At 50.8% G+C, this 27482-nt stretch overlaps 1 protein-coding gene across 4 annotated transcripts in view; it reads left to right on the forward strand.

Annotated features, from left to right (window-relative positions):
• KIAA0513 (KIAA0513 ortholog) overlaps positions 1-27482 on the forward strand; it is an 82353-nt gene that overhangs the window by 39491 nt on the left and 15380 nt on the right. For all 4 annotated transcript variants that reach the window (XM_054048802.1, XM_054048805.1, XM_054048803.1 and 1 more), the window contains 8 exons: positions 9373-9909; positions 16755-16854; positions 17303-17376; positions 17969-18039; positions 20495-20702; positions 21911-21951; positions 22547-22634; positions 23160-23237. In XM_054048802.1, coding sequence (XP_053904777.1) covers positions 9557-9909; positions 16755-16854; positions 17303-17376; positions 17969-18039; positions 20495-20702; positions 21911-21951; positions 22547-22634; positions 23160-23237 — 1013 coding nt within the window. In that variant the 5' untranslated portion in view covers positions 9373-9556. The remainder of the gene's footprint in view (positions 1-9372; positions 9910-16754; positions 16855-17302; positions 17377-17968; positions 18040-20494; positions 20703-21910; positions 21952-22546; positions 22635-23159; positions 23238-27482) is intronic.

Consider the following 27482-nt stretch of genomic DNA (forward strand, 5'->3'; position numbering starts at 1 on the left):
GATCCTCCCTTAGGACTGCTCGGCCCGCACACTTCTATGTCCAGGCAGGGGAACAAGCCACTTGCCTCAGTGAATCAGCAGATTCTGACTTAGCCCATTCACTGGAGATCGCGTCAACGCCATCTGACAGTAGGTGTGTGGAAGTACGTTCTAGACCAGGGGTGGGCAATAATTTTTACAGGGGGGCCACTCCAAGAATTTTGGTAAGTCGTCACGGGCCGCACATTTCTACTATATTAATGGAGGGAGTGCGGGCGCTGGGAGGGAGTTTGGTGCAGGAGGGGGCTCCAGGCTGGGGCAGGGGATTGGGGTGCGGGGTCTGGGTGCAGGAGGGGGTTCTGACCTGGGGCAGGGGGTTGGGGTACGGGAGGGGGTGTGAGGTGCAGGCTCTGGCCGGGAGGCGCTTACCACAGGCGGCTCCCAGCCGGCGGCGCAGCAGGGCTCAGGCATGCCTGCATGCCGTGGCCCCATGTTGCTACTAGAAGTGGCTGCGGCTGGCTGCCGCTGCACATCTCTGCGTGCCCCTTGGGGGGAGAGGAGCAGTGTGTCTCTGTGCACTGCTGGTGCCCGCAGGCACCGCCCCCACAGCTGTGAGGATGGGGGTGGGCGGTGGCAGTGCTCGGAGCTGCCTCCCGCCCCCCTCCCTCCAGGTGTGCGCCGAGACATGCCAGCAGCAGCCGGACGCTTCCGGGAGTGGCGTGAGGCCACGGCAGGCAGGCAGCCTGCCTGAGTGTCCCAGTGCGCCACGGGACTTTTACTGGCCCGGAGATCCTGAGGGGGCAGCCAAAGAGCCTGGCGGGCCGGTCAGTAACGTTAGAAGGGCCGGATCTGGCTTGCGGGCCGCATTTTGCCCACCCCTGTTCTAGACAAACATTTGCTAGCCTGTTACAGTGCTTTGCAGGAAAACTTGAATTAGATGTAGTGTGTTGCACTGAATTATCCATTAGGTTCTTTATAGGCCTGACTTCTCCCAGGCAGAAGCCTGGCACTGCCCTGGGTACTGTCATAGGACCTTTATCCTGCTGAGAAGCAGATAATGGTGTGTAATGTGGTGAGATTTGTAGTAGTCAGTTCTGAGGAAAGTGTTCTACGTAGTTGTTTGTTACAGGGAGATGTTTGAGGGGAGAGTCCTGCTATTCTGTGTGTGTAAGGGAGAGATGAATGGCACATGGACGGTGTTAGGCTGTTGCCTGTGCATTTCCAGCCACGTGGTATGAACCTTTTCAGTGGTTTAAAGCGGAACAGTGGCAAAATGAGGGATCTTGGCTCTTTTTTTCTTAATGCTCAGCTTCCCAAACCTTGAATATCTTTTGTCCCTAAGCTGTACTTGCTCGATGCTAGGAATCTTCGCATGCCTTTCTGATCTGCCTGGTACAGGATTGATGGGACTCCGAGTGCAGGCTGGTGCAGAGGACCCTATTGATCAGTCTGTCTGAGAATAATTAGATTGAAAAGTGCTCTTAATGTGTAGCTGTCATGTTCCAGGAAGTGCAGCTAAATGGGAGCAAAACAGAGTGGGATGGATGTGTTTTAAAAACCTAAATAAATACCCGTGATCTTCCTTTTCTAACCTCATCCTTATTAAGCAGCTGCCCTTCTAAGAGGCCAGCTCTCAGTCTTGCAGGTATACTGAATAAAACTTGGTTCCATCTTTGGCTCTGCGTTCTGCAGCGCATTTTTGTTGATCCTTTGCATGGAGGTTTCCTACATATTAAATTGAATTAGTGAGTTATTGGCTTTCATTGAGTGGCCAAATGCACATCTGTTTTTACTGGGGGAGAGCTGCTGTTGCTCTCCAAGAGCGTTTATTTCATTAAAGATTGAAATAAAAAGCTTTTTTTTAAAAAAGAGCATAATATCCTAGCCCAGTGGCTGAATATGGTTACTCTGGACACACACACGTGCAAATCGGTTTCCAAGCCTTGTTTTCAGAATTCAGTCTTTCCCCAGAGCAGTTGACGCTGCGAACACCCTACTGCAGAACTTCCGCGCTTGATTGTAGTTTTTTTCAGTCATTAGCTCTTGAACGGGGGCGGGGGGGAACTGACCCTTGAACTCTGCTTTCGGTGGGTATCTAGCAATTTTGGCTGCGTTCCTGCTCAGTGAACGTCAGGCCCCTTTCAGGGGTCTCAAGCTAGGCATCCAAAATCAGTATTGCTTCTGAGACTCTTGTCCAGTGTCTTTGGAAATTGGCAGACGAGGTCTGGAAAGCCTGTGGAATATGTGATGGGCGAGCGGAGTTAACCTGTGAATAGGGTATATTTGCTTCTCCCAGTACAGGAAGGTGGTTCTCCAAAGTAAAACAACCTTTTGTGGAGTGGGGGGATGTGTCTCAACCGAACGCTGCCCTTGCTTGTGGTATGAGATGCTGGGCATGTCGGAGGGAAAGAAGCCTGGCTTTATTCGTGGCAGGGTTGCCGTGTCAGTTTAATTCCTAGCGTGCCATTCTGGGGAATAGAAATCCAATAAAGCAAAGCAAATCACAGCCTTTAGATTGTCCTTTGTGTTACGCTGGGCTTCCTCCTGTGTCTTTTTTGGTGGGAATGTTTGTGTGTGACTTGAGGAAGGGGGGGGCAATGAAAAACAGCCAGTTTTGATAATGTGACCTGAGCATGTAAAAATATGGCACATCTCTGTGGGGAGAGACGGGCATAAGTCACAGAACTCAGGTGCGGAGCTTGGGGCTGGTTAGAGTTCGTATCCTGGCCTGTCTCTAGTTAATGTGTTACATGCTCCGAGGCTGTTAAAATACAGTGTGGGATTGTGTGGAATAGCCTACGGTAAACAAAGTGCTCAGTGGCGCGACTAGAACTCGGGCTCTGCACTGCTCTGCAGAAAGGCCAGGTCGCGGCTCACTCTCTGAGGCTGGTGGCGAGACCCTGTGTATGTCGGATGGTAATCCACCTGTTGGAGCAGCGCTGTCCTCGCTCAGAGGAGAGCCTGCTGTAGCCGCCTTCAGCGAAGCAGGTGGGGAGCTGTTCTGGGTTTGGGGCAGGCTGTTAAAGCACAGGGATGGGGTGGGGGCTCCCGCAGCTGCTGTCTGATGCCTCCTGAAACATCAGCACTCTGAAGGCGCTTATTATTGGTGATTGCCGCTGGCCATACAATTAGCAGATTACTGGGTGTCGCTGCTGAGCAGGTGGCTTGGCTGAGTGGGTGGGCCTAAAGGCTCTCTGTGTACAGAATGGGCAGGTAGCCAGTCTCTTCCCCCATAGCTTGTCCCTTGTGCTGTCAGCTGGGGCTTCTTGGATGGGTCTGTGCTCCCAAGAAACAGAAATTCTGTCCTCCCCAGTGGCTTTTCATTGCTCCTGATTTAATAGCAGCAGTGAGTACACAGATGGTTCCCTACGGGGGCGGGGTGTCAAATTGAAAACTTACCCCTGGAGTCCTCCATCCCTTTTGGTTTATGTCCACACTGCAAAAAAGGTGCGTTTCTTCACTAGGGTTAGCTAGCATGGATTAAAATAACAGTGAAGACGTGGCAACTTGGCTTTTAACTCAGGTTAGCAACTCCAATTCAACCCCAGGCTAGTCTATCGGCTTGAGCTCGAGCTGCTAACCTGCCGTGTCTGCACTGCTGTGTTAACCCGAGTTAAGAACGCCCCCGTCTTGCAGTGTAGACGTGCCATGTATGTCGAGGGCAGGGCTGGGGATTGGATCAGGGAAGTGTTTGGGTGTGTGGAATGGGGCAGGCAGGAGGAGGGAATGCGACATGGAGGCGGGGGGCAGAGAGGAATCCCTTTCTGTGTGGGGAGCCTTTTGGAGGAACCTAACCAATGTGGATGGGAGTGTCTGTCAGCGCTGGAGGCGATTGGAATTAGTTTGGGGCTTTGCTGACGAGAGCCCATTAAGAACGGAGGGCAGGAGATGGCGCCATCTGCCCTTGATACTGCTCTCGCTGATGGCGACGTCCTGCATGCCGCAAGAGAACCGAACGCCTGGAAGCTTTCTCCACGACCGACGGGATGAGAGGAGTGGCCGAGGCGGTGGCCTGCTGCATTGGGTGAATGACGGAAAGAGGGAGGCAGCCATCTTTGAGCCAGGAATTGATCACGATCAGATTGACGTTACTGACTGGCAAAGAGGTGGGAGAATCTTTCCCCCACCCCTCAGAGCTTTAAAAGACCAAGTCCCTGTTCTTCCCAGTGAAGGAATGGGATGGGCCAGGGGCCGATCAGCAGCAAAAGGGATTCAGTTAAAGGCGATCTCTCCCCGCACCTGGAGATGTGACACCCTGGGATGGGATGCCAGCAAACCGTTTTCCCTTTCCTCTGCAGCAGAAGGCAGATCAGAGAAGGACCCAAGCCCACCCAATAGGCAGGAGTCTGCACTCCACGCTCCTACCAGCAATCAGCTAAAACAAATCACATCAGTTCGGTGAAAAATTGCTCTGCCGGTTGGGAGGCAACAACATTTAATGGTGCCGTTTTTCCTGTGTAACTCCGGGTGACTAGGTGGGCAGACCTGGCCCCGTGCAATGGCTGCAAACTAATCGCAGATGTTAACACTGCTTATTGTAATCTGTTTTATTTATATGTGCTAGACCCAACTTTAGAGACAGTTAAAAAGGTAGATCCCTGCCCCTGGGGCCCGATGTGGGGAGGAACGGTGCAGATTTACTCCCCCAAGCTCCACCCATTCATGAGATGCTGCTTCCAGTAGACATCACATGTCCCCATATTATGATCCTCCTTTTCTTTTCTTCCGTGCTTTGTTTAGCAGTGAAATAGTTACCTGTTGTTTGCAGTGTTGTTGTAGTTGTGTTGGTCCCAGGATCTGGGATAGTCGGTTCCATGAAAGCTTTCGAGCTCCACAGAGCTCTTCTTCAGGTCTGGGCTCTTTCAGCAGCAGATGTTGGTCCAGTTACTCACCCACCTTGTCTCTCCCATAGTTACATGTTGACATTTAAATGGCGACTATTCGGTTTCTCATGGGTTTGAGCTAGATCTGGGACTTTCAGTACACGATGCCTGGCGAGACACCATCCGTGTGGTCCCACTGGCTGGAGCAATGGTCCTTAGGAGACTGTGCATGTTTGATGATTTGAAATCAGGTTTCTGAGCTGATACCTCCCTCGTTTCAGGCTTGCTGCAGGCTCCGGCAGACATCGGTGTATCGATTGATTCTTGCATGTTTCTTGCCAGCCACGTGTAACCCACGCTAATGTAGTGCAGCATGCTCCCTTTGTCCCCTTAGGATTCCTATACACTTCACTCGAGAAGGTGCTTCACAGCACGGGAAGACAGACACGCTAGCTCTGCTCAAGCAAGCACGTTAAGTGACTTGCCCAAGGTCACACGGGGAGTCTGTGGCAGAGCATGGAATTGAACCTGGGACTCCCGAGGACGTACCCAGAGGGTTGGGTGGGATTGCTGCCCATGCTGCCATGGCCACACCACTATTTTCAGGGCAAGCAGAGCTAGCACATGTCTGTCTACCTGGGCTGTGCAGCACGCTCCCAGCTGCTGTGCAGACATATCTGGGCCAGTTCAGGACCAGCTGTTCAGGTCTGCTCCAGCCTTTGAACTGACGAGCCTGGTTCTTTAGCTCTGGCAGTAGTGGCTCTTGTGTTTCGATCCTGAGGGTTTGATCCTCATTGCCAGTGGCCCATCCAAGAGCATCGTGTTACCTAGAGACTTAGGTTGAGATTTTCAGACAACTATTTATTTTAACAGGGGTTGTGTGGCTAAATCCTCTAGTTATCTTTGGAAAAATCTCATATATATATAATGAAAGCTGAGATTCTGGCATACAAAACTCCTCTCCCTGGGGAAAGTACCGGCTCGTTCAATCAGCCCAGTCCAACTCTGGATTTACTAATCTAAATTAGATATTGATGCAGCAAGTAATACTGGTACACAGAGGTGGGGAAAAGCACAGTGTGGTAAGGCAAGGGTTAAAATGGTGAAAGAGCGTGATGTGTGCTCCAGTTGTGCTCCTGGGTTCACTAGTTCCTACCCCAAGGAGAACAGTTGTGACACCAACATGCCATTTGCCATCACGTCCACTCTGCTTGTGTTATACCCCAGTCCCCTAGTTGCTCTTGTCTTGTCTATTTCAATTGTAAAATGTTCGGGGCAAGGATTGGGATTGTCTTTTATTTTGTGTCTGTACAGCACCTAGCACAATGGGGACCCATTCTTGGTTGGTCCTTAGATGCTACCCATAATGCACAGGATTAGTAACAACAGTACTTTGAAAAATAAATGCTTTTACTATCTCCGGGTTTGCAGGCATTGGGGGTGTGTGTGTGTGTGTGTCTGGACTGAGGGCTGGCATGCAGGGATTTCTGTGATTGCCTTTTCTAGCTCTGCCCGTGGTCCGCGGGATGTTGCACATGCTGTATGTCCCGTTGGGTGGGTGCGTACTTGCTCCTGTTGATCTGGGTTGCGGGGCCTGTCTCTCTCGCTGCTGCAGCTTTTCTGTTCGTATTTGGTTTGCTTGTCCGAACGCATTCGCTGCTGTGTGTTGTTCCCTTTGGGTCAAACTAGCTCCTTGGGAATTAAGCTGCTGCTCCCTGATGCGGAGGGTCTTTCTGCAGGGCAATCCGTCACTTGGTGCATTGCTGGCAACAAGCTCTGCTTAGTCCATTCAGCATCCGCTGTTTGTGATGGGGTTTTAGAGAGCGTATGTGCACACGTGACCTGTTTAGGAGGGGAGCGAGAGCCTGAGACCAACATGTTGAAGAGGGGAGGTGTAGAGCTTTTCAGATCTCAGTCCCTAGTAAAGCTTCATCTCCCTCATTTTGCATGGAGGATTCCTTGCGCCTCTGCAATCGAGGAGTGATGGCAGATTGGCTGTGTGGTTCATCCATCTCTAGGAAAGCATAACACGGCCCTTTCTCCCCGCCTTAATTCCAGGGAAGGGCTGAGGCCTCTGCGTCACTTCTGTCATCTTTCTAAGGGGCCGTTACTCCTTACTGCTCCTTAAGGGTCTGCTCCAATGCCTGTTGCAGTCAGTGGAAAGACACCCACAAGAGTTGGATTGACAAGGAGTTTCAGGGAGAAATGCAGAGAGGTGCCATGCACCCATATCCCAAAACAAATACTCCAGGAGGCTCAGGCCTTGTCTACATAAGAAGGTTGCACCAGTTTAACCTAAGGTGTGAATTTACACTGATTCAGTTAAACCGGTTCAAACCCCTGTGTAGATGCACTCTCATTTGGGTTTGAAAGTGATTTTTTTCCAGTTCAGCGTAAATCAATTGGGAACAGGTGAAGCTAAACTGAAATAAGCCACTCTTAAGCCAAAACAGGAATGCCCATACCAGACTGTATCAGTTTAACTAAATTGGTTTAAAAACTGATTTAAGTTGAACCAGTGCCATATTCCTGTGTAGACAAGACCTCAGTCTCGATTGGTTCACTGGTAAAGCTTGTGTAGTTTAGTTTAGGATTATTCCTCTTCTCCCCCCCCCCATGCAGTGACGCCTGCTGGTAGAGAGTAGAATTGCCTGAACTGTCTCCCCCAAAGCCCTCTTCCCATCAGAATTAGCTGTAACCCCTTGGGTCTAAGAATTAAGAAGAGAGGATAGGTGAGTAAGTCAGCCAGGATGGTAATTAAAAGCCTCTTGTCTCTCCCCCCTCCCCCCCCCGGGTCCTGTGACAGAAATTGATGGCAGATGGACAGGTGTGCAGGCCAGACACAGGACTGGGAATGAGCACCTACTGAATTCAGCTCTGACACTGACTCGCTGTCCAGCCTCGGGCGTGTCACACCACCTCTCTGTATCTTGGTTTCACTGGCTGGAAAACCGGGATTAGAATACCTGCAGAGCTGAGGACTGGTTAAATGTCTGTGAAACACCATGAAGATCAAAGGCAACCTGGCTTGTATCAGTCAGTGCTAAAAATTAACTTTACATTGATAAATTTGTATGTGAGGTTGATCATTCAGACCCTGTTCCTGTGCATCTGAAACAGGCACAGATTCTGTTGTTGACCCGAATTCACCAGTAAAAGCCTGTGTCTCAATCAAGGACTTGTTTTCCTTTTCCCAACACTGTGTGTCTGTGCTGCCCGCTGGGACGTGAGTTACTCAGTATTCCTTCCTGATCCCCGTGTACCACCACAGAGGTCAGTGTGTCCTTCCCTGGCTCCCTTCTGGCACTTGTGCCATGCACAGTTTCGCTCAGCTGCATTGTTATCCTTAGCAAATCAAAGTTAGTGACTTGTTTCCTGGGCTCTTCAAAAGAAGGTGTGGTCTTGTATGGTGCTGAGCTCTCCTGCCTCTCAGCCGAGTCAATGGGATACAGTTCTGAGACAGCTAATTGAGAGTAACATCTGCCTACTTTGCTTTTATGCAGGGTAGTTGTTGGTCCCAGGCTAGTAGAGAGACAAGGTGGGAGGGGTAATATGTTTTATTGCAGTGGATCTCAACCTTTTTATGCTCAGGACCCCTTTGTAAATGTTTATGGCCTGTCGGGACCCAGTAAATAGTCTGGGGGTGGAGGCCCTGGTGAGGCCACACCTGGAGTATTGCAGCCAGTTTTGCCCCCCCCCCCCCCCCCCCCCCCCCCCCCCCAACTACAGAAGGGATGTGGACAAATTGGAGAGAGTCCAGCGGAGGGCAACAAAAATGATTAGGGAGCTGGGACACGTGACTTATGAGGAGAGGCTGAGGGAACTGGGGTTATTTAGTCTGCAGAAGAGAAGAGTGAGGCGGGATTTGATAGCAGCCTTCAACTACCTGAAGGGGGGTTCAGGAGAGGATGGAGCTCGGCTGTTCTCAGTGGTGGCAGATGACAGAACAAGGAGTAATGGTCTCAAATTGCAGTGGGAGAGGTTTAGATTAGATATTAGGAAAAACTTTCACTAGGAGGAGGGTGGTGAAGCACTGGAATGGGTTCCCTAGGGAGGTGGTGGAATCTCCATCCTTAGAGGTTTTTAAGGCCCGGCTTGACAAAGCATTGGCTGGGATGATTTAGTTGGGGTTGGCCCTGCTTTGAGCAGGGGATTGGACTAGATGACCTCCTGAGGTCTCTTCCAGTCCTAATCTTCTGTGATTCAACGCCGTGTACAGCAACAAGCCAGCAGAGCCTGAGCTAATTAAATTAACAAGCGAAATGGGCGAATTAGGGGAAAAGCTGCAACTGCCTGATGGGTGGGTTGGTTTGTTTGTTTAGATGGCATTACTAAATGCTGCAAAGCCAGCACCGGCTAGTCACTGTCTCCCTGTCCTGCTAGCAACCACTGTTGGTGGAGGAGGAGTGGGAATTGGCTGAATAAGTGTCAGTCACTGGGAGGATAAAGAGGGATGGAAGGCTCTGGGCCCGCCGCTGTTCTGGCTGGGGCTGTCGTGACCCCACAGAGTGGCTCCATGATGCCAGTTCCCAGGCTGTCCTTTCAGTGGTGACTGTGTCTTACCTTTCAGATGCCGTCTGATAGCCTGGAGCCTCGGGGGGACGTGCCTGCTCTAGCCGGCTTATCCTAGGAGCGTCTTTGACACACAGCTGCAGATGGCCTTGAAATCTCACTGACAGACGAAAGGGAAATCGAGTCACACCAAAGCGGCCTCCTGCCCTGGTACCTGCCCCTGCACGCCCGCTCTACGAGCCATGGAGGCCACCGACGTGCCGGTGGGGAACCTCATTGACTTTGATTCCGAGCCCCCTGCCTCTGTCCCCGCTGAGTCCCCTCCCTCGCCCCCTCAACCCTCCAGCGGCAATGAGTTACTGGCGGACCTGGGGGATCCAGCGGCTGTAGGAGAGGAGAGCGACACCACGGAGTCGGCCGACAGTGAGAACGACATGGGGGATTCGCCCAGCCATCACAGCTGGAACAACTACCGTCGCTCCTCGTCCAATGAGTCCTTCTCGTCCAACCAGAGCACGGAGTCAGCCAAGGACGAGGTGATGGTGGAGCGCCGGGAGTTCATGAGGCAGTACGTGGAGAAGATCTTCAGTGGGGGGTGAGTGAGCCAGGCACAGTGGGGGTTGCTCTGTGCAGAGGTGCATGCTGGAATAGGACGGGGTTGACTGAGCCAGGCCCGGTGGGGATTGTCCTGTGCAGAGGTGCATGCTGGGAAGGAGTGGGGAATAATGAAGCTGCCCCCTCCTCCAGAGCACGCTGCTGAATAACTTCCACTGGCATGACTTTTCTTTGTTCGCCCTTTTTCTAAGCTTAAATTCTCCCCCCTTCTGCATTTGGCAAATGTAGATTTTCCCCTCCACACAGTGTTAGAGGAACTTGAGACTGGGATTCAAGAGGTCAGGATCAGCTCTTACTTCTGCTTCTGCCACTGACTCACTCTGTGACCTTGGGCAAGTCCCTTTCCTTTTCTGTACCTCAGTTTTGTCGTTCTGTAAAATGGGATATTTACTTATCTCATGAGTGGGGATGAGAGGTTGAGACTAAATTCACTCATGCTTGTAAAGGGCTTGGAGATCCTCTGATGGAGAGGGTGGTAGCCACGCAGAGGGAGATCAGGTTCTGCAAGTTCCCCTCCTTCTTCCAACAGGACTGAAATTAACCAGACTTATTGTTTCCCCTCCTTGCCCTCACGTGCTGGGCTGCTTAGGGGCTCAGCAGCTGGCCTTTTGCTATGCTCCGTAGCCTAGGGGTGCATGCTCTCATGCATGCTTCCCAGTACTCCATTCCTCCCGTACAAAGCAGAGATCGGGTTATGAAGCGAGATAATGAACGAGTCGGGGGGTGACAGCCGGGGAGTGGTATGGGGCATCCGCTCTAGGAGCATGTCCGAATTCGGGCACTGCCTGTGCATGTGGTCCCGCTCCAGCCCTACATGCAGGTGGCTGTGTTGCATGTACCCCGGAAAGGAGAGGTAGAATTGACCTGTCTGGTATAACGGCTCTCTAGGCAGCCCCTGTACCTGCCACTGTAGCACAGAGCTGTCTAGCAGAGGAAGGCTCTTGGCCAGTGGAGCTGTGCTAAGTACCTGGATTTGGGTGACTGCAGGGAAATGGCCTTTGACATGGTGTCTTGCCATACGCTGGAGCCGCTGAGGCATCGAGCATGTCCCCTGCGTGCGGCTCTTCCTCAGACTGCAATGCCTGGAACGGCACGTCCCCTTCTGATTGCCTGCCTGCGGTGCTGACTTACCGACTCAGGCCCGGCTGCCAGATTCGATCACTCTGCCTAGCCTGGTGTAGGATCCGGGAGTGAGGGGGGTCGGCAGAGAGGAGCAGGGAGAGCTTTCTGCATCTAGTCACAATGGGGCTGTGTCTGGAGGCGGAGGGACCGTGTCCCCTGCTCCATTCTCGCCCTGCTGCACATCTCTGCGCTGCCCAGGCTCTGATGCAGACTTCCTCGCTAATCGTAATGTCAGGGGATCCAATGCACACAGGGGTCTGTTTGCTGTTTGTCAGCGACGGATGTCTCGGGCCCTTTGATCCCGACAGTGAAGCTTACTTGTTTCGGTCTGTGTAATATCCCGGTTCAGTGCATCCAGTGTGATTGAGCAGATTGTCTGGTGGAAAGCAATAGGCAGGGCTGATAGTTTGGCTCGGGGTGATTCAGTCGTTGCTGGGGAATTTCTGCGCTGGAAATCGGTGGCTCCTTCCTTCGTTCTGAGAGCAAAAGAGCAGCACGAAGCAGGGAAAGGGAACAGGGCCACCTGTCAGCACGGCCATAAAGCAGCCCAACTGGGAGATTACCACACCTGGGGATTGTGCTGGATGGGGGGGGGCACGGTAACGTGAGGCTGCCAAAGCGGCTTTGCTGAACCGCGGAGCTGGATGCAGGCTGGAAGGGAGAGCGAGGAGTTGCTGTAGAGCTGGAAGGATTCAGAGCACAGCTAGGGGTTGTCAGGGACAAAGCGCTCCTTGGACAGGGGATTGGAGCTGCCAGGAAGAGTCAGAGGGGTGGCAGATGGAGCCGCCTCCATCGTGTCAATTGCAGAGGAGAAACTGGCCCGCTTCCTGAGCCCCTCTGGGCTGGGGAGGTCGTGTTCAGTGCAGATAAATCCTGAAAGGTAGATGGGACAGGGCATGTGGGGGTCCAGATTGTAGGGGGGCACAGAGGCCTGTCCCTTCTACCTGATTCTGCCAGAACATAAGTGATGAAGTGGCTGAAGGGAGCAGTTTTATTTGTTTGCATTACTGTAGTGTCTAGCAGCCCCAATCCTAGACCAGGCTCCATTGTGTTAGGTGCTGTACAAACACAGGACAAGAAGGCACTGTCTACACTAGAGACCTTACAGCGGCACAGCTGTCCCAATGCACCTGCGCTGCTGTAAGGTCTCTCGTGTAGCCGCTCTTTGCCGACCGGGGAGAGCTCTCCCGTCAGCATAATTAAACCATCCCCCGACATAGCCCTGTCCACGCTGGCGTGGGGTGTTTTTTCACACTCCTGAACGACATACGTTGTACTGACAAAAGGGTAGTGTAGACTTAGCTTAAGACAAGAGACAGCAGATGGATGCAACAGACAGATTGGGGGCAGATTCAAGATGGCAGGAGGACAATACTGGTCAGCATTAGAACCAGTGGCTGGAGCACTTCAACTGCCGAAGCATTGTCGAGTTCTTTTTGAAAGAGCCAAATGTCCCAGAGTGATCAGAGTTAGTGGGGATTGGAGCTTTCTTCAGGTCCGCTGGTGCAGGAGATGCCATCCAGACTCTCATCCTAGAAACGTGGGGCTGGAAGGGATTTTGAGAGGGCTAGTCCAGCCCCCTGCCCTGAGGCAGGACCTAAACCATCGCTGACAGGTGTTTGTCCAACCTGTTCTTAAAGACCTCCAATGACAGGGATTCCGCAGCCTCCCTTGTAAGCCCGTTCCAGAGCTTAACTATCCAAACAGGAAAAACTTTCTACCTGTTATCCAATTTTAGGTCCTAGCAAAGTTACTTAAGTTCCCAGGCTCGTCTTTTGAAGATGTTGTGCAAGTTTCCTTTGGGGACGAGGACAGTGAGGTCAGACACGGAGCGCGTGCCCGCCCACAAAACACCTTTCGAGATTCCTGGGTCCTGCGCATGCCTGTCACATGTAGGGGACCTCATCCAGTGGACTAAATGCCCCAATAACATTTATGTGGGTGAAGCCAAACAATCAACTACACACTTGAATGACCTCTCACAACAACAAAAAATGATAAAAGACCAAAACATTATCACCTGTGGGTGAGCACTTTCCAGAAAGCGATCACTCCATGTCTGACCTCTTAGTCCTTGTCCTCAAAGAAAACCTGCTTTGCTTGACACTAAAAATCATGGTCCTAAAAAGACACTGGGTTTATGGCTTATGACAACAATCTATAACCCACTTATCTGCCCCCCCCCTTTTTTTTTTTGTCCCATGACTGCAGAGCCGCTGCACTTTGAATGGTCTCTGACAATGTGTGAACTACTTATCCTAACCGATCTGTTCCACCTTGTATTAGCTGTGATGCTAGGGCTACCTTTCCCAGACCTGAAGAAGAGCTCTGTGGAGCTCGGAAGCTTGTCTCTTTCACCAACAGAAGTTTGTCCAATAAAAGATATGACCTCACTCTCCTTGTCTCTCCTTGCAGAGACATCCCAGATCCAAGCTGAGATCTCTCTCTCTCTCTCTCTCTCTCTCTCTCTCTCTCAAATGGAAACTGACCAGAATTTTTAGTACAGATGTGTTGCATCTTACGCGCATTTAACATGTGCAATTTCAGTTTGCGCGGTCTGCAAAAACAAAAAAGAGAAAAACAACTTTAATACTGTACCTGTAGTGTGGGCGATTCCGCCCACCATTACACTCAATGTAATTTTGACTATACTCGATTTTCACTTTGCGTGACTGCGGAACGTAACCCCAGCGTAAGATGCAACAGGCCTGTATTGATGTCGTGAATCTTTTTTCATTTCCCCAATACCCAGGAGCTCCTGGGAGTGCATATGCCTGGGGAATATGAACTCCAACTCGGGCCGGGTTGAATGTGATTGTCTTGCTGGTGTTGAGGGGCTCAAGCCCATTGCAGCAAGCAGTGCCGTAACCGTGCCCTAGAAGCTGTCTAGCAGCGAGGGACGTTGACCCCCTTGTGTTTAGCTAAAGCTTGAGGCTGCATCTGGCACGCCCAGCTCACTTCGGTAGTGTAGACAAAATTTAAGAGTGATGGGAGCTAGGGAAGGTTTGAGTCCTTGTGACCGGGTGCTGGGCAAAGGGTTGCAGATTCAGCCCTCTGTCACGCCCGCTCCTCCTTAGGTGAACAAATTAGAGTGGGCTGGAGATAACCTGGCCCTAATTGGGGAAGCGGAGACAGCTGCTACCTAATTACCCTGGGGCTGCATAAAAGCCTGAGGGGAATGAAGCCAGAGGAGAGCAGGAGGAAAGGGAAAAGGTGGGGAATGAAGCTGGGAGATAGCTCTCCCCTCCCTCCTGCCTGCAGCTGGTGAAGGGTTACGCATACGTGGTGAAATGGTGTGGGAACAAGCCTGAGAATAAAATGCACCAGTGGTTACTAAACCCAGGGTCTTTGAGTGACTTTGTGAACCTAGCAGAGGCAGAAGCCAACGGGGCACTGCCACACCCTGCTACAGTCCTGCTAAAACTCTCTAGGTAGGTAGCACTTGGCAATGGTGGTCGGGCACATTGTCCTTCCTGAGTGTGCAGTCGGTCTGTGTCTGGCTAGCTTGGGGGTCAGTTCGCACCTTGCGCTCTCTCACATCCGCGCTACCCTGAGCTTCCATCGCACTTTCATCTTACAAACGAGTTGACTCCTACAGTGCTGGTCAGTGCTCCCGGGGCACTGTGTGTGAAGAGCGCAGGCCGGGAGAGCAGATGTTTTTGGCCCTGCGATGCTCCCTTTCTATTTCCGATGAGGTTTTGCCCTCGTTGAGTTGCTGAGTGAATAGCTCTTGAGAGTAGAGCTCTCGTTTCACTTTCAAAAGGTTCCTGGCAAGTCTGAGCACTCGAGAGAGGAGAAAACCCACTTGGCTGCCTCCGTGCTGGCAATTCTTTTCACTAAGAAACACTCTTTCTTGGCACTAGAGAAGCCCCTGAGATGTGTAATGTTTCTATCTCGTTTACAAGTGCTATCGCCTGGGGACTGCAATGCTGCATCATCCCAACCCAGAGCAGAAACCTCGGCTCCTCACAGCCACAATGACTTGGTTTGCTTGGGGTTTTTTAAAACTAAATTGAAACCATGCGCCGAAGAGGCCCCAATTAAAATGCATCACACTCCCACTAAGCAGTGCGGCTTTGCCCACCCCCGCCCTTCCAGGCAGCCATCTCGGCTCCAAACGCAGAATGAATCTATTGTGCATGGCTGGTGTTGGTTAGCCCCTGCCTGATTTTCATTAACAGCTTCTTCTCTGTGCTTCAGCTGCTGTATTGGTGTCTCGCCTCTTACTTCCACCACAGAGCACTTTATTCTCTGCTTACGGTGTGTAAAGAAATTCTGGCACCTCTCTCAGCCCTTCCCTGGCTAAGGAAGGTGACGTGCCCATTTAACATGGTTTAGGAGTTGTCCAAGACTATTGGATCATAAACTTGTCTTGCTACTCCTGTAAAATGCCACGTACCACCTATGATGCTATATTAATAGTCATGGTGTCTTTCAGCAGGTAGACCAATAAATGTTATACTCCCACGATCCCTCCCTTCCCTGCGTTGGCGAGAAATATTCATCCCCCGATCGTGTCTTGTCATTAATCCATATTGCCAGTGTAATCTCTTTGGAGCAGGGACTGTATCTTTACCATGTATTTGTACAGTGTCTAGCAAAAGTCAATAATAGGGACCTCTGGGGGTTACTGCAAGATTAATGTGTAACTCCGGGTATGTCTACACTGCAACGTAAGCCCAGGGTTAGTGGGACTCGAATCAGCTGACCTGTGTTAGGGAATCCTGGGCTTGAACGTCGATGTATTTTAACCTTATGTTAAGATGTTTTTCTAATCCGTGCTTGAACCTAGAGCTCTGATGTCCACACTGACGTGCGCAGACCTGAATCAAAGTAACAATGTCCGAGTCCCTAGCTACCCCTTACTCCCGAATGTGGTGCACTGTGGGAAAACTTTACTGTCTGCCCTGCATGTTACCAGGAAGCAGCTCGCTTTTGCAGAAAGCTTGATCGATTCGCTCTCCATTGCAAACCCAGGCGGCTCTCTGGCAGCATGCTTGCAGGTTGGTGATCAGAAGAATATGGGTCAACGCCGACCTGAGCTGCTGCTATTCGCAAAGCAGGGATGGCTTCCGTTTTCAATAGAGTGCATTGCAGATTGTGGGGATAGAGAGGACTAAGAAATCTGTCCCATGGAATTATGGGATACTTCCAGCTGACTCCTTAGCCCCCAAGTCAAGCGGGACTGCATCTACACTGCAAAGCAATAGAGCTCAGATCCTGAGTCCCGGCTTAACTTGAGCTTGGACCCTCCACCCCTGCAGGGTCCTGGGACTCTGTGTCAGAGCCCTGAGTTAGCGCAATTGCAGCCTAGACTCATTAGACGTAATTAGATGTAGGGATTAGACGTAAGCTTGGGCTCATGTTGCAGTGTAGACATACCCTTGGTGATTTGTGATGCACTGAACAAAAAAACTGCTCCTATAGACGTCCTGCATCTATTAGTGAAGACCAGGAGCAGAATGGAGTGGCCGAGCAGCAGGTATGTGCATGACAGTACAGCTGTGTCCTGTACATGTAGCGCTGCTGATACAGCTGCGTCCCTGATTGATTGTGTCCTTGATAGAACTCATGGATTCTTTCCCCCCACGGGCTGCTCCTGGCTCTCCGAATACCTCGGCTTGTTTCACAGGCTGCAGGGATTTTCTGAGCAGCTCAGTGCGGGAGGGGAATTTAAAGTGTTTGATTTCTTGTCCGTTCCAGGGAGGACCTGGACCAAGAAGAGAAGGCCAAGTTTGGGGAGCTGTGCAGCCGAGAGAACGGAAAAGGCAGGGAGTGGTTTGCAAGATACGTCAGTGCTCAGGTGAGCAGGGGATAACAGCTGCCTGATGCTAACTACTCTGTGTCAAAGCAGTTGAGGGTGCCTGGCAGGAGGGTGGGTCTCCTGGACGTCTGTTAGAACAGCAGAGTGGTGTGTTTGGAGACCATGCCTCATCTCAGTGGGGAGAGCCGGGGGCAAAGGGATGCATGTATTGAATTACATTAAAAATGCGACTGTATCAATCACCAGGCAGCAGAATGTTAGAAGCTGTCAGTTTCATTTAAAAAAAAAAATCAAAATAACTCATCAAAACCCCTCCCAGCTCCCAAGTAAAGTTCCACACGGTCAAACCAGCATCCAGTGGCCCAGCCCCACTGTGGCGAATTCTCTGGGAGCACTCACGTCAGGTCTTCGGAGCTTGCGCTCTCAGTGGCAATGGAGAGGAAACGGTGCTAACACTGGCGTGTGTCGGCTTTGTTTGTCTTTGCAGCGTTGTAACTCCAAGTGCGTCTCGGAGCAGACTTTCTATCGGCTGGTGCAGTCCTTCGCGGTGGTGCTGTTCGAGTAAGTAATGGCAGATATCAAAGCAGGATTGATTTCCTTTTTCACAACTGAGCCCTCTTGTAACCTACTCACCGAGCCATCAGAGGGACGCTTTGCTTTCACGCCACCTAATTCCGGGAGACCAGCCTCAGCTAAGTAGAAAGTCAGCAACCGGTACTAACTGAATAGCTGCCTGTCCACAGTTGAACCGCAGAGCAATGTCTCTGGAAGCACCTTTTGTGCCAGCTGCATTGCACCAAAATTGCTTTGAGGGCCACGTGTCAATTGGCAGCATCTCCAGTGTGAATGCACGGTGCTGCTTGGAAGCAGAGTGTCTGGTTTAGTGTAAAGCAGCCGGGGGAGCTGCTCCTGGGTAGGTAGGTGGATTTAGAGATGGTAATGCTGGGGTGGATGGGGCTCTGAGCAGTTGGGAAGTCTGACATTTCCCAAATGGGATCTACAGTACCTGGAGGGTGAGTATGGTTAAGCTGACACTATGGAGGAGGTGGCCTGGTACCAAAACATCTGGTACCTCTGGGTATCTACCAGTTCTGCTATGCTGCTGTAGGTGTGGCTGCTAATTCCTTGTGTCTCTCTCTCCCACCCATTTCAGGTGTCACCAGATGGATGACTTTGGTCCTGCCAAAAATCTAATGACCATGTGTTTCACTTACTATCACATCGGTAAGCAGCTTGTGCGTACCAGTGCCTTTCTCATATTGGCTGAAGGAGCAGGGGTGTTGAAACGACTCAGAATAAGCGTGAGGGTGGGTTGTTAGAACAGACGTGTGTTCACTCGGAGGGGCACAGCTGGCTCTAGGATGACGTCCCTAATCCCAAGCAGAAACATCCGCTTGATTTGAGATTGGGAGGCAGTCACTGAGAATGGTATCTGCTGGGGGCTGAATTTTCTAACCAAAGTTTAAAAAACTAAAGGTCAAAGTTTTCAAAATTAACTAGTGATTTGTGGGGCGCCAACTTGAGAGACTTCAGCAGCTTGATTTTTCAGAGCGGGGGGGCCTCAGGACCACCTTAAAATCAGGCCTCCTTCCTGGGTCTCTGGTTGGATGCGCAGAAACTGAGGCACCCGTAATCACTAGTCACTTCTGAAAATCTTGGTCTAAATCCAACGCACTTTTAAACAGGGAACTCTTCAGCCTTAGGGGCCATTTTCAACAGAAAATTGTGTCCATTTTAAAAAACAGGAGCTTCCTCGCTTCTCTCTCTCCTTGTCCATGTTCCTCTGGCTGCGGGTGCTGCTCCTGCACCAAATGCCCAGCGCGGAGGTGGAATCGGTATCGCAGTCACTGGAACTAACGTCCGGCACGAGCTGAGCGGGGTTTGGGAGCCCGGTGTTGTTATGGCATTGAGGGTTCTTCTTCTTCCTGTGCATGATTGTCATTAGTGCTACTGTGAGTTATGTATATGCAGAGAGAGGGGAGCGTGTTTCTCAGTGTATCGCGGGTGCTCCAGATGTCGTCGTCTGGCAGCTCACGGCTGCTTTGAACCCCTTGGTGCTCAATGTCTTACCACGAATGCCCAAGGGGGGACAAACTCTGGTGTGTCCTTGTCCATTCATCAGAAGAGATGTCAGCTGGCTATTACAGGAGTGCTTGGCTATTGGGCCGATGGGAGCCATGATAGATAAATATTGAAACCTGGGTCTGCGGCGCATGCTTTCTCTAGCTGCAGTAGAAGGGGAATCCGGCTGTTCTAAACATCTCTCCTTTATTATTAGAGGGTCCCTGTTCCCGTGTTCTCGGCCAGGAAATGCAGCCGTTCTAAGGCCCGTGTTATCAGCTCAGCACAGCATGAGGGGGTCATGGCAGTGCTGCGCGATTGAGTTTACTTCATTTCAAAGTTCGTGAGCTCAGGTTAAAACGGACTCGTGAGGCTCAAAGATTCCCCCTGTTAGGAACCCGGGCTCCTCTGATTCTGCTGAGCTTGGAGCTTTTCAAATAAGAAATCAACGTCCAGTGACAGCTTTTTTTTTTTTTTTTTTTTCATGACTGGGGCCAGCGTCTTTTCATTGCTGAGTTTCTCTGACTCGCCGTTCCTGTCCCGCTGCCAGCGAGGGAATACTGTTAAACTGTCTTGGGGAGTCAGCGAGTGGAGCTGGGCTGATGCGGCCTCGTAGCACAGTGAGGCGGTGATTAGTTGGTCCCAAAGGACTAAAGGAAATAGATGGGTAACCTAATGAGAGACCCCGAGCAATGTGGGGGCTGGAGAGTGAGGGACTTGGTGAATGCAGTGGAGAGGGGAAATGGCATTCGTAAAATATCCGGTCGGTTGCTGGGAAGAGTTTTCCTCTAGAACAGTGGTTCTCAACCAGGGGTACCCGTACCCCTGGGAGTACGCAGAGGTCTTCTGGGGGCACTTCAACTCATCTAGATACTTGCCTAGTTTTACAACAGGCTACCTAACAAGCACTAGTGAAGTCAACGCAAACTGAAATTTCCTACAATGACTTGTTTATACGGCTCTATATACTAGATCAGCAGTTCTCAAACTGTGGGCGAGTTGGTTTTAATGGGGTCGCCAGGGCCTGTGTTAGACGTGCTGGGGCCCAGGGCAGAAAGCCAAAGCCCGAGCCCCACCACTCAGGGCTGAAGCTGAAGCCCAAGTTTTTAAGTGAGGTGGAACTTGGGGGTCTGCAAGACAAATCAGACTCCTGAAAGGGGCACAGTCGTCTGGAATGGTTGAGAACCACTGCTCTAGATCTCAGACCAGTGACGTCCCGAGTGACTGTTCCCCCTCTGACTGTCCTTGCAGCAGCCAAGAGAATCTCTCTGCTCTCTAGCTATGAGGATGCCAAACCCCTCAGCAGTCTGTCTTGCACCACCTGTTGGTTCAGGAGATGCTGGCCATCATGCACACGCTGTTGGCTTTAAAGCGAAGGATGCATCCTGGAGAGACGGAGATGCTGACACAGGGGATTTGCCTTGTAAAGCCTTGTGGTGTTGGTTTAGTCTCCATGTGGCTAAAACCTGGTGTCTTTGTAACCTTTCTAGGAGTAAGTACTTGAGGCGCTTGTAGCTAAAGCCGTGCAGCCGTCTTTGCGGTAGGGAGCAGCCTAGATTTAGATATCCTGGGATCCCTTAAAAGAGCCATTTCTAGAAGCCTCCTGTTTCTCTTGTAGGTAAAGCCCAGGTGCTGCCCTCAGAGGCTAAGGAGAAGCCCATGGGGAGCATCGACTCGTACCTGAAGTCGGCAAACAGCTGGCTGGCTGAGAAGAAAGACATTGCCGAGCGACTCTTGAAGAACACGTCAGCCAAGACTGATAATGTGAAGGGCTTCTTCGGGGGGCTGGAAACCAAGCTCAAGGGACCCACGGGCAAGAAAAGCGAGTGAGTATTGCTCCAGCAGTGCTCTGACGCCCTGTGTAGGGGACGTGTGCTGTGGGCTAGACAAACGGGCTGTGCCCTTCATCCCTCAGCGCGTGCTATCTGGGGTAGAACAGGCGACCTCCTGCTCTGAAAGCAGGTGCCTCTACTCAGGTGGCTAAAGGAGGGCCTCCGTTACCTGTCAGGGCTTTATCTCCCCTATAGCATGTGCACCCAGCTCTGCAGTCACTAGAGCGTGAGACAGACACATGGATAGGTATGATTCCATCCAGCACAAGGCCCCTAGATCTGAGAGCTAATTCAGGCTCTCCGGTTGTAGCTCTTAGCATTACGTGGGCTTCCCAGCGAGGCCTACACGTCTGTCCCTATCTGTGCTGAGACAGGTGGTCTCCGGAGCTGGATTTCTTTGGGCGTAGAGCAGTGGTTCCCAAACTGCTCTGTGGACCATCAGCAGCCCAGAGAGAACGTGCTGATGTGTGGAAGAGATTTGGCAGGCCACAGGCTGCTGGTTGTTGCGCCTCATTTCCAGCCTGTAAAGTTCATTAAACTACAAATGCACTAAACGCCAGGGAGGCGATGTTTGACCACCAGTGGGAGCTGGAGGGAAGGTGGCCCGTGTGATCACAAATGGGCGTGCAGGTGTCCCCAAGACACCCTCTCCATTTAGATGTGGCTCCCTCAGTGAGAGTGTGAGAACGCCCAATGCAGAGAGAAGGGTAACAACCTTCCAGGGGCTTTCCGACTGAGCGCCCCAACTCTGCAAGGGGGGTGATTCCAGAGCTGGAATGTTCTCTAATGGTTAGTCGTGGGACTGGAAGTTGGGAGAGCTGGATTGCACTTCCTGGGTGACCTTGGGCAAATCAGCCAGCCTCCCTGTGCCTTGGTTTCCCCATCTGCAGAATGGGGATAATATGCTTGCCCACTCCTGAGAGGAAAGTGTGGCTGCAAAGCACCGGAGACATTATGGGGAAATAGTCTGTGTGGGCATGACGTTATTGGGTGAAACTCTCCCAAGGGCTCCAATGTACGTTGGCCATGGCTAGCACCTCGGTCAGCCTCTTGTGTCTCACCACTGCGTCTCGCCCCAAGGGCTGGATGGGGGAGGTGGATGCCAGCAGGCTGAATGGCTTAATTATGTGGGCTGATAGGAGGGGGAGCTGGCTGCTGTTTCTGAGAGGGAGGAGCTGACCAGCACGGTTTCTTTGCTGTAGGGAAGGGGAAGACAAACCGAAGGAGAAGCTGCAGAAGACAGGTAAGCAGCGCAGCCGCAAATCAATGACTTTAGCAAAGGGATCCCCAGGACCTTAGGGTGGGGTTCAGGGGGCAGACACGGTGTGAAATGCCCCGGCACAGCCAGCGTCATGTCAAGTGACCGGGAGAGTGAAATTGCCACAGGGAATGACTGACAACTTCTCAGTGCGGTTTGCAGGGGCACCTAAGGAAGCTGCAGTGAAACCAGAGGACGTTTTTCCAATCCATTGTTCAGAGCAGTAGCATCTCCCGTTCCATAGCAGCATCCCGTGGATGCTGAATGTAACCTGCACGCACGCAGTGTGGTGCTTTGTGATGTGGTGTTGTCGCCCTTCCCTGTATAGAGGTTTGTGTCGGCTCCTGCCTCTGAGCTAATGGACCAGCTCCTCTAGTTCAAGCAGCAGCCTGAGGAGGAAAACCAAAGCAGCGCTGCTTTTGTCTCCGCCCACTAGGGATGGTCTGAGTTGATTTTTTTCCCTCGATACCTCGGGGTGACTGCTTGGGTGGGGGGGGGTGAGTGGCTTAGGAGTGCTAAGTTAGTGTTCGTACAGATCAGCCTCCTCACAGCCTTGGTGTGCAACTCTGCTTCCCGACAGTTTCCTTGTACAGCCCCGAGGAGGAGGAAGAGGAGAAGAAGGGAGAGAAGATCTATTTATATATGCACCTGAAGCAGCAGCCTATCTGGTAAAGACTGGTTATCCGCCTTCCGCTGCAGCCCCCGGGGCCCAGCTGTGCCTGGTACCTCTGAGTCAGCTGGCATTAGCATCCACTTGCCCAGCACCAGCAGTATGAGGGGGAACCCCGGCCCTGAGCGACTCAGAGAACAGTGCCCAGAGCTGGTCCTGCCATGCTGGCCGAGTGACGTGCTGCCGTTCCCCATAACTCAGCCATGTGCCTGATCCAAGTATTCTACTCTTTGCACATGGAGAGTTGACTCTGCCTTCCCTTTGCCCACCCCCAGCCCCCAAATGATGAGATCTGTCAACGCAGCCACTGATCAAAACCCCTCAAAACCAGGAATTAACAACTCAGTAAAGCTGACTTCTCTTTGCTGCATGCTGTGTGCATAGAAGCCAAAGGCTGGATCTATGGGGAGGGCACCCGTGTACGTGCACAAGTGCCCCGCAGTCGCTCGGAGGTGCTGCTGGGGTGGCGGCCGTGCTCTCCTGTGCAACGCGCCGTCTCCAATGCCTTCTCCCTGTTTTGCAGGCACACCCTGAGGTTTTGGAACGCAGCCTTTTTCGATGCTGTCCATTGCGAGAGGAGGAAGAGATCTCCCACCACCAGGTAGGGCGTGAACATGAAATCCTGGCTGCCCTTGGCAAGGGAGGGCTGGAAGGCAAGGGGAATACAGCCCATGTTTCACCCTCAAACTCCTCAGTCCCACCAACAGTGGAGATGACAGGTTAGACCCGTCCCGCTGCAGCAGTTTGCTGAGAAATCCGCCCAGCTGAAAGCTGTTTAAATCCTGCTGCACTGCGAAGGCAATTGCCATGGCTAATTCTAGAACTAACTGCATGAAGGTCCGAGAGCTTGGAATCCCGGGTGGAGCGTTATGGGGGAGGAGTACGGTGAAAGGAGCCTGTCCCCTCCTCCAGGCCTTCTTTCTGAAGGCCCTTTCTCTGCATTGGGTCCAGTGCATAGTGAGGCTGCCTCTATTGCATAGTAGCTGTTGGAAAGGGCTGGTCCTTGCAGTGCAGCCCCGGCCATTAGAACTTGCAGGGGTGGGAAATCAGCGCTTCTCAGAGGTTGCAATTTCATAGGAGAGCATCTAAGGCAGCTTCTATTCGATCACAGAAAGTTGTGATCAAATAACATTGAGGGGCTTGGTTACCATAGGCTTAGAGGGGTTCAGCTGTGCAGTTCCCATCGATGTTATAGAGGCCGTGTGCCTTTGGGGCAGGAGAAATCCCCTGGAATCATCTCTCCAAAATAGCTACGTTTCTATAGCAAATAGATGATGATCAGTCTCCTTTTACCTATCTGCCAAGACCTGAACCCAAGGTCCTGCCGCTATTGACCTGATCTACCGAAACAGAAGCAGATTGCAGGGAAATGCTCTGCCTTGGGTGTTTGATTACAGGGCTGCTATGGAAGTAGAACCCTGAGCTTGGGTCTAGGCAGCTAAGCAAAGGAAAGAATACATTTTCCAGTGTTCTTTTTGAATATAGATACACGTGTCATTTAAGTCTAGACATTTATCTTGTTGAGGATTTGGGATCTCAAAGATTTTCTTGTTTTTAGTTGCTTTTAAAGGGACACAGTCGCAGAGCTTGGGTCCAAAATATAGTAGGGGTTTTTTGTCTGTTTTGTTTATTTTTTTTAAATGCAAGTCATACGAGAGCTGTGTTAATAGAGACCTTGCAGGGAAATGATAAAATTATATGGGAGGTTTCATTGCTAGGATTGCAAAATCCTCTGTAGTGTTGTGAAAGGGTGGTGGCAGCATGGTACAGGCAGAGGAGAAGTAGAAATTAGATGGACTCAAAAGAGAAGTGAAATTGACCTTTCAAGTTACTGAATTAAATGTTGAAATAAGCTTCATAAGTGGTGAGGAATCAATTTGGGTTTTAAAATTCTCTCTGACTTAGTATTCTGAAATGTTGCTTATAACAGAGGGTGGGTCACTTACTTTAAAAGAAATTGTTTTTAACCTGACAGTGTCCCTTTAAGAAAGATAGCATGGCGATGTGCATAAGGCACTGGATTGGGAGTCCGGAGACCTGGCTTCTGTTCCTGCTCTTCCACTGACTCAATGTGTGACCTTGGGCGAATCAGCTCTTTGCCACAGTTTCCATACCTGTGAAATGGGGACAATGCTTCCTTACCTTTGTAGAGTGCTTTGAGATCGGTGGTTGAAAAATGCCAAAATCTAGGACTCAGCTACTTACCAGATATGAAGTGCCCTGATGGACCGGAAAAGACTGGCATGTTTTCAGTATTTTTTAAACACAAACCAATGGAAGATCCTACTGAACATTAATACAACTTGCATTTATGAAGCATGAAATTAGCAGGAGCAAATGTCTCGCAAGGTCATGTGCCTTTGGCAGCTGCTCTGTGATGAGAATGCCTTTCTGAGCTAACCGGATGGCTGATTTTCCTTGTCTGCAAAAACAAAACACATTTGTAATAAATAGGTTTTCTCAGCTGTGGCCAGGATATGGCAAATATTGCCGAGGTTTGGAAAAGCTGCACTGTCTCATGTGGCACCGTTGGGAAGGTAGGAAAGGGCAGCTGCATAACGTGAGCCTGGGCACAGCTTGTTGAATGAAAATATCAAGAGCAGATTTAAAATGAGTAGCGTCCTGCAACTCGCTTTGGGACACTGTGAAAATATCAGGTTCAGTGACTTACCTTTTAGCTTTAATTAAAGGACAGTCCTAAATCCACAGAAAGCATCGCTGTGGTTTGTTTTAGCAGCTCCAAGGAAGGCCAGGGGAAGCCCTCTAGACTCAGAGTAACATTCTGCGCTGGTCTGAACCCTTCCATATCAATATCCCTTCATTCAGACCTGGCACCCAGCGGGTGATTGGCCATGGTATAGTCAGGTTCGTGCTGGCTCGGGGGGAGGAGGGAGGCGCTCGGGAATCTAAGCCTCAGGCTGGAAATTCCAAGATTCCCCCTGGAACTGCAGTTTCAAATCTTGTTTCAGCTCCTCATCCTTCCATGGCGTGTGTACAGCGAGTACTATGCCCATTGGGGGTGAAACCGTACCCCCTGTGGCCACGCCCCACAGGCAGGATGCTAATTCATGGGAGAGGAATGGTTTGTCCTACTGTCTTAGCTTAGCCTAAATGGCCCCTACTGGCACATCTCCCCGCTCTGTTATGGAGCATGCGGTGCCCACCCCAGAGCTGCGTGCATTTCTCTGGTGCACGTGTGTAGTTTGCGAAGCGTTTCCCCTTCCTGAGGAATGAAGGGCTCAGTCTGCTGTAGAAGTCAAATGTTAAGAAATGGACGCAGTATTTTAGTGCCTGACCTTAGTCAGAAGGCAACTGGGAGATGGGCCATAAACTCTGCTCCCAGTCAGTCAGTGCCTGGGTACTGTGGGGTGTTTCCATGTGTGCTGTCACTGGTACCTAGACACACACACATACACAAGTCTGCCCTTGCCGCCCTTCTGGTTTGGCTGTTGTGGGGAGGGATGTAAGTTGCACTCTTGGTGTGTATTGCACCAAGGCTTTTTGTGGCGGCATTAAGCCTCAGACTGGGCCAATTCCTGCTACAGATTTGTAGCGTTGTTAACGCTTCCATCTCCCTCCCCATGCACGCAGCTGTGACGAAGGGTCTCCAGGGTTTCAGCAGCTTTGCAGGGATGTGTGCATCATTCAGAGACTCCGCCGGGGTATGTGAAAGCAGGGTAAATTGCCGACTCGGGATAAGGCAAGAATGACTTTGCCTGGTCTGTGGTATCAGTTAGAGACCGTTCAAGACATAAGTGATAGCGTGAAGGCCCTTTTTCTAGTACTTAAGCCAAAATTGAGCCCTGAAGTATGCAGGTGCGGTACTCAATGGGAATGCATTACACCTGCTTACACCAGAGGTGCATTTGACACTCATTCCTGTTTGTAGACAGGAATCCAGAGGTAATGGATTGAATCTTGAGTCTAAAGCTCCTTGGAAACTCTTCTCTGCTGTGCTTGGTCGTCCTAATTTGTCCCCATAGTTTTTTTTAAAGCGGTCGCTTCTCTGCAGTCCTTGTTAATTTGCCCCCAGTAAAGAGGTCATCCCCCTATTGGAATTAACTTAGTCACCATTTGGGAAACCCAGCTCTTCATTCTCACTGCTCCGCAAATGTTATGCTAAACTCTGCTACCAAAACTTTGCTGTAAAGGAACCTTCTAGTGTTACCCACATCTCCTGAGATTCCCCTGGTGAACGTGGTGTCTGACATAAGCAGCTTTGGTATGCTGTTAACATACCCCATGGTTATAGTTATGAGCAGTAGTTTTGTCACTGAAAACTTCAAGATAAGTCCTAGGCTGATGACAGTAATCAAAAGAAAATTCCCAAATCAGACAGACAGCAGGATAAAGTTATTTCTGCTCCATTAGCGACTGAGGAGGATGCTAAACATCATCTCATAGTCATAAACATATTTCAATCGGCAGGTCCAGATAACTTCACCCAAGAGTCCTAAAAGAGTTGGCTGAGGAGATTTCTGGCCTGTTGATGATGTTAGATTTTTAATAAACACTGTAATATCAGGGAAATTCCAAAAGATGGAGAGAATGCTAATGTTGTGTCAGTATTCAAAAAGGGCAAGCACGAAGACCCAGGTCAGGCCAATTAACCTGGTATCAGTCAGAGACAAAATAATGTAAAAGTTGATATGGAATTGAATTAAAAGATAGGAATATAATTAATGCCAGTCAGCATGATTTCATGGGAAATAGATCTTGTCAAACAAACCTGATTTCATTCGTTGATGAGATTACAAGTTTGGTTGATAAAGATAACCGCATAGATAATAATACATTTAGGCTTTTGTAAGGCGTTTGATGTAGTACTACATGATATTCTGATTAA

The sequence above is a fragment of the Malaclemys terrapin genome, chromosome 14 (assembly GCF_027887155.1).
Source record: "Malaclemys terrapin pileata isolate rMalTer1 chromosome 14, rMalTer1.hap1, whole genome shotgun sequence".
Lineage (NCBI taxonomy): Eukaryota > Metazoa > Chordata > Testudines > Emydidae > Malaclemys > Malaclemys terrapin.